The following is a 15,536-nucleotide window of genomic DNA, read 5'->3' as shown; positions in this document are numbered from 1 at the left end:
TACCTGGGTGTCTCAGTCATTGAGAATCCAGCTTTTGATTTTGGCTCAGGTCGTGATCTCATGGTTCATGAAATCAAGCCCTGCATTGGGCTCCGCACTGACAGTGCTGAGCCTGCTTGGGATTCTCCCTCTTCCTCTCTCTCTGCCCCTCTCCTGCTCATGTGCTTTCTCTCAAAATAAATAAATAAACATGAAAAATAATTTTTAAAAACAATGATCTAAAAGTGCAGATATCAACTCTACTTTTCATTGGTGACAGTTTACTTAAGTGGCTACGTTATAGGTACAAGGGAGACTAAGAAATGTAGTCTTTAGCTGGACACATAAATATTGAGGAAGAAGATGAGAATGAATTTAGAGGGACAAAAAACAGCCTGTCATGGCCAAGATGAAAGTAATTTTGGAGGAACAACTAACGATCTGTCAATCCTGCTTCCAAATAACTACCAGCATTAGGTCCTTATCTTCTTTGCTCTTCTATTATGACATGTGTCACATGTGCCTACTTTACTTGGACAATGAGATCTTTAGAAGCAGAAATTTTTCATCTATACTGTATAATTGTTGGAAAAATGAAATAATACATATATATAAAGTACTTAGTATAGTATGTTATATAGCAAATGGTCCCTGGATGTTATCTTTTATTATGATATTACGATATTTTATGATTAAGAAAAATATTTTATGATTAAAATCATAATATTCATAATAACATGGTAGTTTACCTGTTGGCACAGCTTTTTCTAAGGGAAAATACCAGATTTTCTGATTCTTTGCTATTCTCTGTCTAGACCATTTTACTTTTCATTGGTATGAAATAATGATAAATCTCATTGTTGTTTAAAATCATAGCCTAGGGGCACCTGGGTGGCTCAGTTGGTTAAGCATCCAACTTCGGCTCAGGTCATGATCTCGTGGTTCGTGAGTTTGAGCCCCGCATCACGCTCTGTGCTGACAGCTCAGAGCCTGGAGCCTGCTTTGGATTCTGTGTCTCCCTCTCTCTGCCCCTTACCCACTCACACTCTGTCTCTCTCTCAAAAATAAATAAACATTAAAAAACTTTTTAAAAAGTCATAGCCTAAATGAAAAATCTTACTGAAATGTGAATGTGAAGTATATGGAAGTGTAAATTTGAAATGTACAACTTTTCCTTTTTATTACGTAACCTATATCTAAACTCTGTATTAATGATCAGGGTATATGTCCTGTGAGTAATTCAGTTCAACAAATGTAGATGAGTATTTACTGTGTGTATAGCATCATGACAAATGCAGCAAGAGATAAACTGTGTTTAAGACACATTGTCAAGAAGCTTATAATTTAATTCAAATCCATAAACTTAGAAGATAAACTCAGAAAAGCTATGTGAATTCCAAGAAAGGAAATATTCATTTCATAATAGGGACTTCATGACATTTTAAGTGATACTTAGTTTACACAGTCTAGTTTTAGAATGGCATACTGAATATAAGCTTAAATCTTCCTACTTCATCAAACCTTTAGAATTGATATAAAATATTAAGATATAAATTAATAGCACACTAACAACTAAAAAGGGAACTTTTGGTATGCTAAAAATCCTAGGAAATAGATGAGAGGCTATACCAAAGCCATTTTGCTAGGAAGCTCTTACCGTATCACCAGAAAGGCAATACAGCCACTGTGCCACCCAGAAGTTTCCATAGTCCAAAAGATGTATAGGAAAATTTGTATTAAGAGGTGAGAACATTTCTAAGAAATACCAAACACCTAAAACAATACATCTACAATATGATACATGCAATAAATACATACATCTACAATAAAAAAGAAACAACAAGAAGAATTTACACCATTGAAAGGACTTTAAAATAAATGTACATGTTTTTTAGGAGATAAAGAAAACAATGCCATTTGTGAAACAATTATAGAAACTCTGAGTCAAGAACATTTGCTGAAAAGAACAAGAACCAGTTAAGGGTTTTAAGGAAAAAAAATGTAACTATTGAAATAAAGAACTAAAGAGATGGATCATAAGAAACTAGACACACTGAACATAGAAGATGAAGCTGAGTAATTCTCCCATAATATGTCACAAAGAAATAAGGAAGTTGAAAATATAAAAGAAATTTATTTTTTTTAATGTTTATTTATTTTTGAGACAGAGAGAGACAGAGCATGAACGGGGGAGGGTCAGAGAGAGGGAGACACAGAATCTGAAACAGGTTCCAGGCTCTGAGCTGTCAGCACAGAGCCCAAAGTGGGGCTCGAACCCACGGACCGTGAGATCATGATCTGAGCCGAAGTTGGCCACTTAACTGACTGAGCCACCCAGGCACCCTGTAGAAATTTTAAAAGCAGGGAAGATAGATCCAGATGTTCTAATATTTGTTATATAGTTGTATTAGAAACCAAGACTAAAGCCCTTGGTTTCAAAGAACCCACTAATTACCTTGCAGGGCAAATGGGAAAAAAAAAATCACAACATACAACAACAAAAAAAAACAACAACAAATACCTTGAAATCATATACTCTACTTTTAGAATAACCAATAATGAAATAATAAGTAACATTTATGGAGAACTTTTCAAGAATCAGGTACTTTTCTAATCTCTTTACATCTATTATTTTAGTCAATACTCACACCAGTTTTATAAAATTTAATTATTATATTTAGTTTACAGATCAGGAAATTGAGGTACAAAGAAATTAAGCAACCTGTCCTAGTTACACAATAGTAAGTACTTGAGCAAATTTGTACCCATCAACTATATGCAAAGCTGTACTCTTAACTAACACACCAAGCTTCCTTCACTAAGCTGTGATGTCTTTATCACTGTTAATGAGAAAATCTTCAAATGTGTTGGAGAGAAAAGACATATTACCTACCAAGAATGAGATTGGCATTAAACTTCTTAGTAGCTTGGAAGTAAGAAAGCAGTGGCATAATGCCATCAAAGTTCTGAGAGAAGTAATTTGAATTTTGAATTCTTTAATTCACAAAATTAACATTCAGGAGTGGGAATGAAATAAAGGATATATACAAAAATTTGATAGCCATGAAGAAAAAAAACTACTGGTAGGGAAATAACCTGAGTCAGAGTCTGTATGCCTGAACAGGCAGAGTGTGCTCACTGTATTGCAAGTAATCAAATTGAACTGCTTCGTGTGTGTGTGTGTGTGTGTGTGTGTGTGTGTGTGTGTGTGTTCATCATACGTAGATAAATAGTAAGCACTTAGATTGAAAAGATATATTGGAGCCATATCCTAGAAGACTTTGATTGCTGAGTTGGGAAGTTTATATTTAGTTATATATGGTATGGAGGACCATTTAAAGTTTTTAAATAAGATATTGATAAAGTCAAACCTGCATATCTAGAAGATTAATAAGATAGTAGTGTAAGAAATTGAGACAGGAATGGCAACTTTTTCTTTCAATGATCTCTCCACCTGTAGTTCTAATTTCATAAATATTTAAGAAAGTTTTTGCTCTCTCTTTCTTAAAAAAGAACAGTTTTTTTTTTCTCCACATAAAGACCAAGGTATATTCTTAAGCCTTTTCTTCCTTTTTTAAAATGTTTATTTGTTTATTTTGAGAGAGAGAGAGAGAGAGTGCACAAGCAGGGAAAGGGCAGAGAGAGAGGAGAGAGAGAATCCCAAGCAGGCTCCTCACTCAGCGCTGAGCCCCATGTGGTGTTCAATCTCATGACTGTGAGATCATGACCTGAGCTGAAATCAATAGTCGGATGTTCAACCAACTGAGCTATCCAGGCACCCTGTAAGCCTTTCCCTCTAAGTCTACTTAAAGAATCCTATAAGTTTAATTTGTTTATGATAAAGGAAACATAATTACCAACATTTATGAAGGCATTTCTGTGTGCAATAAATGCCAAGCACTTTTTCATACATTGTATAATCCTCATTGCAACCTGTGTATCATATACAGTTAATATTCCAGTTTTATAAATGAGGAAAGTAAAACTTAAAGTGGTTGAGTAATTTGCCCAAGTTATATAACTTGTGGTTGAAAGTCCAATTTGGCACACAAATGCTCAACACATAATTGTTGAAGTTTTAAGTGATTTCAGACTCTGTCAAGCAGCCCCCCCCCAACCTCCCCCCCCCCCGCCCCGCCCCGGAAGCTGACTAATAAGAAAACAACTAAAATACAATGTATGTGTCTTAAAATAAATGTACCAGGTGCTATGGGAGCACAAAGGATGGTTGTCTAATTCATTGTGGGAGGAAGGAATATCATGGAATGTTTCTTAATGGAGACAACAGATTACCTGGATTTCATATGATATATAAGTAAGAATTAGTTAGGTAAATGTAAGGATAATATGACTCTTTCCAAGGGGCCATCTTGGTCTCTTAATCAAATAAGACTGCCTGTGTCCTGGAATCTCTCTAGACAACCAGGTATATGTAGGTCTCTAAAATGAGGAATGCTTCAGACCAAATAAGAATGTAATTGATCCTTAGATATGTGAAATGTTTAAATGTTAAACCAACGATTCTTCTTTAATGGAGCTAACTCTAAAATCTAAAAGTCAAATAAAACCTCTGAAGAGAAAAAGAGGTACCTGAGAAAATCATTTTCAGCTCTGGGGAAAAAAAAAATACCTTCCTGAAGAATGATGTAAATGTTAACACAAATTTCTTCAAATTTCTTTTCCTATTTTATTTAGGGAAGAAAATTATTTCAAAGCTTGGATATTTCTGAAAGACTAAAATTTTTGCTTACATTAGGTAAGTGTCTCACAATGGATTATTTTTCAAATATAAATATTATCTTTTGTGACTTTTAGTAAGCATACACAATAATGTGTTCTAAAATAGTGAATACACTGAAATATCCTGACTTTTTAAATTTCCTAATGATCAGTGGTAAGCATTAACAGTACAAACTTAAGAAGTGCTTTCTGAAATATTTTAGTGTTTTCCTTATTCATTATGGAATTATAATGTAGATAGATATTATCTTAGTTTCGTGATCTAGCCAAGTAAACTAAGTTGTGAAATCAAAAAATGAGAATATAAAGTTATACTTCTCTGTAGCAATTTACCTTCTGATAATATATCTTAAATTTTGAGCTTTCTGTTTGATGAATCATGTGTGAATAATGACTGGGAAGAATGTTTACTTTTTCTTTTAACAAGCTCATTTATTTTACATGTATATTAGATCCTAATGTTTTAATTCAAGTTTACAGAAATTTATGTAATCTATTTTAGAGTGGAATAAATTAAGCATGTGTGATAATAAAGGAGAGAAAAACAGTGATAGAGCACTTTATGTGAAAGAGTGACGGATTGCTGTCCAGGTTAATAGGGTTTGTAAGTAAGAATATATATATAGAAAAGTGTTAATAAATATTGAATAATAATGAATTGTAAATATAACTGCATTAAATTTTACCATATTTACAACATTTAATTTAAACAATTGATAATAAGACTATTAAAGGGTCTTAGAGATTTCTTAATATGGTCTACAAACTAAACTTATACTTTATTATTTTTTAATATATATTTAATGTTTATTTGTATTTTGAGAGAGAGCAGGAGCACACATGCAAATGGGGGAGGGGCAGAGAGAGAGGAAAAGAGAGAATCCCAAGCAGACTCCACCCTGACAGCATGGAGTCTGATGCAGGGCTGGATCCCACAGACTGAACTGTGAGATCATGACCTGAGTGAAATCAAGAGCCGGGCACTTATACAGAGAAAGACAGATACCATATGGTTTCACTCTTATGTGGGTCCTGAGAAACTTAACAGAAACCCATGGGGGAGGGGAAGGAAAAAAAAAAAAAAAAAGAGGTTAGAGTGGGAGAGAGCCAAAGCATAAGAGACTGTTAAAAACTGAGAACAAACTGAGGGTTGATGGGGGGTGGGAGGGAGGGGAGGTTGGGTGATGGGTATTGAGGAGGGCACCTTTTGGGATGAGCACTGGGTGTTGTATGGAAACCAATTTGTCAATAAATTTCATATATTAAAAAAAAACAAAAAACAAAAAAAAAGAGCCGGGCACTTAACTGACTGAGCCACTCAGATGCCCTGAACTCTATTATTTTTTTTTTTTTAAGTCCAGTGTAGTTAACATACAGTGTTAAACTGTTTCAGGTATACAATATAGTGATTAAGCAATTCTGTATATTACTCAGTGCTCATCATGATAAATATACTCTTAATCCTTTTCCTCTGTTTTCATCTATCCTCCCACCTACCTCCTCTCTGGTAATTATCAGAGTTCAGTTCCCAGTTAATCTGATAGATAAGAAAAGCAGCTTTAATTCCCCTCTGGGAACCATCAGTCTGTTCTCTATACTAAGAGTCTGTTCTGTTTTGTTTTACTTGTCTCCTTTTTTCTTCATTTGTTTGGTTTCTTAAATTCTACATATGAGTGAAATCATGGTATTTGTCTTTCTCTGACTTGTTTCACATAGCATTGTATTCTCTAGATCCATCCACATTGTGGCAAATGGCAAGATTCCATTCTTTTTTATGGCTAAGTAATATTACATTGTGTATATATACACCACATCTTTGTTATCCATTCATTTATTGATGGACACTTGGGCTGCATCCATAATCTGGCTCTTATAAATAATACCGCAGTAAGATAGGGCTGCGTATATTTTTTTGAATTAGTGTTTTCATATTCTTTGGGTAAATACCCAATACTGGGATTACTAAATCATATGGTACTTTTATTTTTAATTTTCTGAGAAACCTTCATGCTGTTTTCCACAGTGGCTGTACCAGTTTGCATTGCACCAACAGTGCACAAGAGTTCCTTTTTTCCACATCTTTGCCAACACTTGTTGTTTCTTCTGATTTTGATTTTAGCCATTCTGACTGTATGCAGTAATACCTCATTGTGGTTTTGCTTTGTATTTCCCTGATAACAGTGATATTGAGCATTTTTCTTGTGTCTCCGTTGGCCATCTGTATGTCATCTTGAAGAAATGTCTGTTCATGTCTTCTCCCCAGTTTTCTAATTGGATTATTTTTTTTTTTGGTGTTGAATTGTATAAGTTCTTTTTTTAATTATTTTATTTTACTTAAATTCCAGGATAGTTAACATACAGGGTATATTAGTTTCAGGTGTACAATATAGTGATCCAAGATTTGTGTAAGTTCTTTATATGTTTTGGATACTAACCCTTTATCAGATAGATCATTTGCAAATATCTTCACCCATTCAATAGATTGTCTTTTATTTTTGTTGATTACTTCCTTCACTGTGCAGAGCTTTTTATTTTAATGTAGTGTCCCAATAGTTTATTTTGGCTTTTGTTTCCCTTGCCTCAGGAGACATATCTAGAAAGATGTGCTTCAGCCGATGTCACAGAAATTCCTGCCTATCTTCTCTTCTATAATTTTTATGGTTTCAGGTCTCACATTTAGGTCATTAATCTGGTTTTAGTTTATTTTTCTATATGGTGTGAGAAAGTGGTCCTGTTTCATTCTTTTGCATTTAGCTGTCCAGTTTTCCCAACATTTTTTTCCCATTTCATATTCTTGCCTCCTTTGTCAAAGACTAATGGGCCATGTAAGCATGAGTTTATTTCTGGGCTCTCTATTCTTTTTCACTGATATGTGTCTGTTTTTGTGCCAGTATCATATTGTTTTGATTACTACAGCTTTGTTACTACAAAAAAAAAAAATGAAATCTTGAAATCTAGGATTATGACACCCCCTAGGTTTGTTCTTCTTTTTTCAGATTGTTTTGACTATTCAGGGTCTTTTGTAGCTCCATACAGATTTTAGGATTATTTGTTCTAGTTCTGTGAAAAATGCTGTAGGTATTTTGATAGGGATTGTAAAAATTTGTACTATAAATCCTTAGAGATGTGTGTACATTCTCCAAATTGTATATATACAAAAGAGTAATATGTGTGTGTGTGTATATATATATAAATATATAAATATATATATAAATATATTAAATATATATATATTTATATATATATTTATATATAACATGTACAGGGAGAAGAGAGCAAGAGAGAGAGAACATGAGAATCTTCATTTTGAATCACTGCTTTATTTCACTTTTTAAGCTACTATCTTTCAGTATCTGTAATTCAGTTAATATTTAGTGTTTAAAGTATTTTTATCAAAACCTGTAAGGAAACATGTAAGGACAAAGTCACAAGCTTCTTAATATTCCAAGTTCCAAAACTGCATAACACATTTTTTAAAAAACTATCAGAGTTCAGTTCCCATTTAGTCTGATAGATAAGAAAAGCAGCATTAATTCATACAATTTTTTTGTGTTATAGATTGCGTAGATGACACTATAATAGTTCTGGCTGAAGAACATGGTTGTCTGGACATTATAAAGGTTTGGCATTAATCCGTTATTGAAAATTGATGTATTCTGTATACTTGGGATCTAATAGCAAACTATTTTAAAGCTATATGTATTCCTTTTCAGATAATTTGCTTTTTTATAGAGTGACAATCTAATGTAAATTAGTATAAAGTCCAAATAAAGACAATTTAGAAAAACTCAAAGTGCTCTAGAATAGTAAACATTTGAGTAAAATGTATTTTTTAAATGGGTCATTTTAAATAATTCTTTTCTCTTTTTATTTACCAGGACCTTCCTGAAAATGTGATAGATCTTTTGAAGAAGTGTCTCACCTTCCATCCTTCCAAGAGGTTGATATTATTATTAAGACTTTGAGATTATACTGAGGTCTTGAATATATAAATAGTTGTGGGTTTTTTCTTTCTTTTTCTTTTCTTTTTTCTTTTTTTTTTTTTAAGAGAGAGAGAATGGGGAGGGAGAGAGAGAGAGGGAGAGAGATAGAGCAAATCTTAGGCAGGCTCCACACCCAGCACAGAGCCTGATGCAGGAGTCGATCTCATGAGTGTGAAATCATGACCTGAGCCAAAATCAAGAGTCGAACATTCAACCTACTGAGCCACCCAAATGCCCCTGATGTATAAGTAGTTGTGGTTTTTTATTAGTCAGTATACTAATGGATTAAATAAGAATATTTGCATACATATAGGAATACAAAATTGATATTAGTATCATAACTATTAGCTATGGCTCTAACGTATATTAATAAAAGGAGAAAAATTATTAGTTTAGATGATTATTAGTTTAGAATTTTAATTAAGATATTCAGTAAAGGAAGCACATAATAATCAAGATAAAAGTAAAAAATGGAGAAGCTCGTATATAATCTTTGATAGATCATAAGGTACAAAAAGCACAATATGGGGGAAAATTCAGCATTTACTTATAGTCACTTTTTATATAAAAGTATACATCAAGATTCTGCTAAGGAGAGTTTTATTATTATTTTCTTTACTTATGATGTATTTAAGACTTTTAACTATTCCTTTAACTTTTTAAAACATCCTCTTGAATGTGTGCCATTATTCTAGCAGATTTTTAATGACTTCATTCATAGTCTGTGTTTTAAATTTTTCTCAAGGCCAACTGCAGATGAATTAATGCAGGACAAGGTATTCAGTGAAGTGTCACCTTTGTATACTCCCTTTACCAAACCTGCCAGTCTATTTTCATCTTCTCTAAGATGTGCTGATTTAACTCTGCCTGAGGATATCAGCCAGCTGTGTAAAGGTAATGATAGATAAGACATAAAATAATATAAGCCTTATTTTTAAAGGAAGTATCCTTACTGTATTTTCAGTTTTATGTTTATCAAATATATATATATAATTATATATGTGTATATTATAGTTATATAACTGCTATTCACGTAGCATTTTTTTAAGTTTATTTATTTTCAGAGAGAGAGAGAAAATGAGTAGAGCAGGGGCAGAGAAAGAGGGAGACAGAGGATCTGAAGCGGGCTCCATGTTGAGAGCAGAGAGCCCAATGCAGGGCTCAAATTCATGAACCATGAGATCACGACCTGAGCTGAGGTCGGACACTTAACTGACTGGGCCACTCAGGCACCCCACCACCATATAAAATTCATACCAAATGGAGAGGCAGATAAACATTTATTTACTATTATTAATAAGGGTCAGTATGAACATAGTACAGTGGAATCATATCCTGCTTGAGACATCAAGAAAAGCTCTTCAGAAGAGGCAGCTATTTCCTCAAGATATGAAGGATGGGATAGTTTGTGTTAGTGACCCACACAAGTTGCCTTTTTTGGCCTGTATCCCTTTCCCACAGAACCTGATATATCTGATACATGTATGGAATATATATCCCATATATCTCTGATATAGAAGGTAAAAATTCCACTCTTCTTCTCAGAGTAACTGAATGTACATTCAATGTGTATATCCTCATTTCATCCTTTGTGCATTGTACAGTATGAATCTTCTAAAGGGACTCATACTGTGTTCTTCAATTAGTATTTGTTGAGAATGTCAGCTATTATTGCCTGTTGCCTTTTAATAAAAACAGAAAGTGTGAGAGCTATCATTCTTTTCCATTTGCCATTAATAGATGTAAACAGTGATTACCTGGCAGAAAGATCTATTGAAGAAGTATATTACCTTTGGTGTTTAGCTGGAGGTGACTTGGAGAAGGAGCTTGTCAACAAGGAAATCATTCGATCCAAACCACCTATCTGCACACTTCCCAAGTAAGGAAAGAAAGCTTCTCTTGGAAATGAAAAAAATTTGATACTAACATTTTTTTTTAATTTGGGATTTTTTTTGGTAGACATTCCAGCTAAGTAATTATGAAAGCAATTGGAAGTCAATACCTTGTTTTCTTGACTGAAGCTTCTAATTGCAGAATTCCCATTAATATTTTATTATTTTTAATAAGTACTATTTTTAAAAAAATAATTTGCCATATGATCTATTTGACATAACCCTATTATCATAGAATATCTTGCAATAATTGATGTTCAATAAATGAAAAATTTAGACATCAGAAAGAATAGTAATATTCAAGGCTTAGATTCCACCTACATCTGCCTAAATAACCCAGAAAACCGCTGGAAGACTAGTAGAATGGACTCTCAGGAGCCAAGCATAGACAAGAGGCCCACAGAAGAGGGTAGGAAGGGCGGAGAGGTGGTGCATGCTACACGGACCGGCGGGAGGGAGCCGGGGCGGTGGAGGGGCAGCCCGCCAGGCAAGACGGAACCCCGAGTCTGGCTTGCAAAAGCAGAGGGGCCGGACTGGGTGAGTTCTGACAGCCAGCGGGACTTAACATCTGGAATATTATAAGTCAACAGCCTTGCTCAGAGAGTGGAAGGGAGAGGTGTTGAGCCCCAGAAGACAGAACTCAGTTTGGCAGGGAACAAAGGCGCTGGGAAGCACCATCTCCCTCTCCCATACCCCAGCCAAAATCCCAGAGGGAACCAGTTACCGTCACCGACGTGCTTGCACCACACAAACACCCAACACTGGGCTCCTGTGGATCCATCCCTCCGACGGGTCAGCCTGCCTCCCTCCCGGTGCTTCAGGGCCCCTCCTACAGGGGACCACCATGGGCAAAGTGACCTAAGCCTGCCCCTCCCGCCCCTGTGCACCTTGCTGATCCACTCTGGCTAATAGGCCAGTTCCCATCAAAGCAGCACCACAAGCCTGGCAGTGTGCAAGTAGCCCAGACAGGGGCCACACCGCTCCACAGTGAGTCCTGCCCCTGGGAGAGGGGAAGATAAGGTACACACCGCTCTGACTGTGGCCCCAGCGGTGGGTTGGGGACAGACATCAGGTCGGACTGCGGCCCCACTCATCAACAAAAGTTACTCCAGACAGCACAGGGGAATTGCCCTGCAGTTCTGCGCCACCCCAGGGACTATCCAAAATGACAAAACGGAAGAATTCTCCTCAAAAAAACTCCAGGAAGTAGAGACATCTAACGAATTGATCAAAAACGATTTAAGCAATATAACAGAACCTGAATTTACAATAATAGTCATAAAATTAATAGCTGGGCTTGAGAAAAGTATAGAGGACAGCAAAGAATCTATTGCTACAGAGATCAAGGGATTAAGAAATAGTCATGAGAGCTAAAAAAATGCTATAAATGAGGTGCAAAATAAAAATGGAGGCAACCACGGCTCAGATTGAAGAGGCAGAGGAAAGAATAGGTGAATTAGAAGATAAAATTATGGAAAAAGAGGAAGCTGAGAAAAAGAGAGATAAAAAAATCCAGGAGTTTGAGGGGAGTATTAGAGAACTAAGTGATGCAATGAAATGGAACAATATCCGTATAATAGGAATTCCAAAAGAGGAAGACAGAGAGAAAGGGGCTGAAGGTGTACTTGAACAAATCATAGATGAGAACTTCCCTGATCTGGGGAAGGAAAAAGGCATTGAAATCCAAGAGGCACAGAGAACTCCCTTCAGACGTAACTTGAATCCATCTTCTGCATGGCATATCATAGTGAAACTGGCAAGATACAAGGATAAAGAGAAAATTCTGAAAGCAGCTGGGGATAAACACGCTCTAACGTATAAAGGGAGACCGATAAAACTAGTGACAGACCTATCTACTGAAACTTGGCAGGCCAGAAAGGAATGGCAGGAAATCTTCAATGTGATGAACAGAAAAAATACGCAGCCAGGAATCCTTTATCCAGCAAATCTGTCATTTAGAATAGGAGAGATAAAGGTCTTCCCAAACAAACAAAAACTGAAGGAATTTGTCACCACGAAACCAGCCCTACAAGAGATCCTAAGGGGGATCCTGTGAGACAAAGTACCAGAGACATCGCTACAAGCATGAAACCTACGGACATCACAATGACTCTAAACCCATATCTTTCTATAATAACAATGAATGTAAATGGACTAAATGCGCCAACCAAAAGACATAGGGTATCAGAATGGATAAAAAAACAAGACCCATCTATTTGCTGTCTACAAGAGACTCAGTTTAGACCTGAGGACACCTTAGGATTGAAAGTGAGGGGATGGAGAAATATCTATCATGCTACTGGAAGTCAAAAGAAAGCTGGAGTAGCCATACTTATATCAGACAAACTAGACTTTAAATTAAAGGCTGTAACAAGAGATGAAGAAGGGCATTATATAATAATTACAGGGTCTATCCATCAAGAAGAACTAACAATTATAAATGTCTATGCGCCAAATACGGGAGCCCAAAATATATAAAACAATTACTCACAAACATAAGCAACCTTATTGATAAGAACGTGGTAATTGCAGGGGACTTTAACACCCCACTTACAGAAATGGATAGATCATCTAGATACATGGTCAATAAAGAAACAAGGGCCCTGAATGATACATTGGATCAGATGGACTTGACAGATATATTTAGAACTCTGCATCCCAAAGCAACAGAATATACTTTCTTCTCAAGTGCACATGGAACTTTCTCCAAGATAGATCACATACTGGGTCACAAAACAGCCCTTCATAAGTATACAAGAATTGAGATCATACCATGCATACTTTCAGACCACAATGCTATGAAGCTTGAAATCAACCACAGGAAAAAGTCTGGAAAACCTCCAAAAGCATGGAGGTTAAAGAACACCCTACTAAAGAATGAATGGGTCAACCAGGCAATTAGAGAAGAAATTAAAAAAATATATGGAAACAAACAAAAATGAAAATACAACAATCCAAACGCTTTGGGATGCAGCGAAGGCAGTCCTGAGAGGAAAATACATTGCAATCCAGGCCTATCTCAAGAAACAAGAAAAATCCCAAATACAAAATCTAACAGCACACCTAAAGGAAATAGAAGCAGAGCAGCAAAGACACCCCAAACCCAGCAGAAGAGGAGAAATAATAAAGATCAGAGCAGATATAAACAATATACAATCTAAAAAAACTGTAGAGCAGATCAATGAAACCAAGAGTTGGTTTTTTGAAAAAATAAACAAAATTGATAAACCTCTAGTCAGGCTTCTCAAAAAGAAAAGGGAGATGACCCAAATAGATACAATCATTAATGGAAATGGAATTATTACAACCAATCCCTCAGAAATACAAGTAGTTATCAGGGAATACTATGAAAAATTATATGCCAACAAACTGGACAACCTGGAAGAAATGGACAAATTCCTAAACACCCACATACTTCCAAAACTCAAACAGGAAGAAATAAAAAACTTGAACAGACCCATAACTGGCAAAGAAATTGAATCAGTTATCAAAAATCTTCCAACAAATAAGAGTCCAGGACCAGATGGCTTCCCTGGGGAATTCTACCAGACATTTAAAGCAGAGATAATACCTATCCTTCTCAAGCTGTTCCAAAAAATAGAAAGGGAGGGAAAACTTCCAGACTCATTCTATGAAGCCAGAATTACTTTGATTCCTAAACCAGACAGAGACCCAGTAAAAAAAGAGAACTACAGGCCAATATCCTGATGAATATGGATGCAAAAATTCTCAATAAGATACTAGCAAATCGAATTCACCAGCATATGAAAAGAATTATTCACCATGATCAAGTGGGATTCATTCCTGGGATGCAGGGCTGCTTCAACATTCACAAATCAATCAATGTGATACATCCCATCAATAAAAGAAAAGATAAGAACCATATGATCCTGTCAATCGATGCAGAAAAAGCATTTGACAAAATTCAGCATGCTTTCTTAATAAAAGCCCTCATGAAAGTCAGGATAGGAGGAACATACTTAAACATCATAAAAGCCAGTTATGAAAAGCCCACAGCGAATATCATCCTCAATGGGGAAAAACTGAGAGCTTTCCCCCTGAGATCAGGAACATGACAGGGATGTCCACTCTCACCGCTGTTGTTTAACATAGTGTTGGAAGTGCTAGCATCATCAAACAGACAACAAAAGGAAATCAAAGGCATCAAAATTGGCAAAGATGAAGTCAAGGTTTCACTTTTTGCAGATGGCATGATACTATACATGGAAAACTCAATAGACTCCACCAAAAGTCTGCTAGAACTGATACATGATTTCAGCAAAGTCGCAGGATACAAAATCAATGTACAGAAATCAGTTGCATTCTTATACACTAATAATGAAGCAAAAGAAAGACAAGTAAAGAAACTGATCCCATTCACAATTGCACCAAGAAGCATAAAATACCTAGGAATAAACCTAACCGAAGATGTAAAAGATCTGTATGCTGAAAACTATAGAAAGCTTATGAAGGAAATTGAAGATATAAAGAAATGGAAAAACATTCCGTGCTCATGGGTTGGAAGAATAAATATTGTTAAAATGTCAATACCACCAAAGCTATCTACACATTCAATGCAATCCCAATCAAAATTGCACCAGCATTCTTCTCGAAGCTAGAACAAGCAATCCTAAAATTTGTATGGAACCATTAAAGACCCCGAATAGCCAAAGTAATTTTGAAGAAGACCAAAGCGGGAGGCATCACAATCCTAGACTTTAGCCTCTACTACAAAGCTGTAATCATCAAGACAGCATGGTATTGGCACAAAAACAGACACATAGACCAACAGAATAGAATAGAAACCCCAGAATTAGACTCACAAAAGTATGGCCAACTAATCTTTGACAAAGCAGGAAAGAATATCCAATGGAAAAAAGACAGTCTTTTTAACAAATGGTGCTGGGACAACTGGACAGCAACATGCTGAAGGATGAAACTA

At 35.6% G+C, this 15,536-nt stretch overlaps 1 protein-coding gene across 3 annotated transcripts in view; it reads left to right on the top strand.

The window, feature by feature from the left end:
• Positions 1-15,536, top strand: part of TBCK (TBC1 domain containing kinase) — a 218,959-nt gene that overhangs the window by 71,937 nt on the left and 131,486 nt on the right. For all 3 annotated transcript variants that reach the window (XM_047090612.1, XM_047090614.1, XM_047090613.1), the window contains exons 7-11: positions 4,675-4,735; positions 8,278-8,339; positions 8,598-8,659; positions 9,448-9,596; positions 10,443-10,581. In XM_047090612.1, coding sequence (XP_046946568.1) covers positions 4,675-4,735; positions 8,278-8,339; positions 8,598-8,659; positions 9,448-9,596; positions 10,443-10,581 — 473 coding nt within the window. The remainder of the gene's footprint in view (positions 1-4,674; positions 4,736-8,277; positions 8,340-8,597; positions 8,660-9,447; positions 9,597-10,442; positions 10,582-15,536) is intronic.

Source organism: Lynx rufus, unplaced genomic scaffold (genome assembly GCF_022079265.1).
Source record: "Lynx rufus isolate CCGP_SWC_20201006 ecotype Redwood Valley unplaced genomic scaffold, mLynRuf1.p SCAF_3, whole genome shotgun sequence".
Classification (NCBI taxonomy): Eukaryota; Metazoa; Chordata; class Mammalia; order Carnivora; family Felidae; genus Lynx; species Lynx rufus.
The sequence above is the reverse complement of the archived record's forward strand: the minus strand, read 5'-3'. Positions and strand labels throughout refer to the sequence as shown.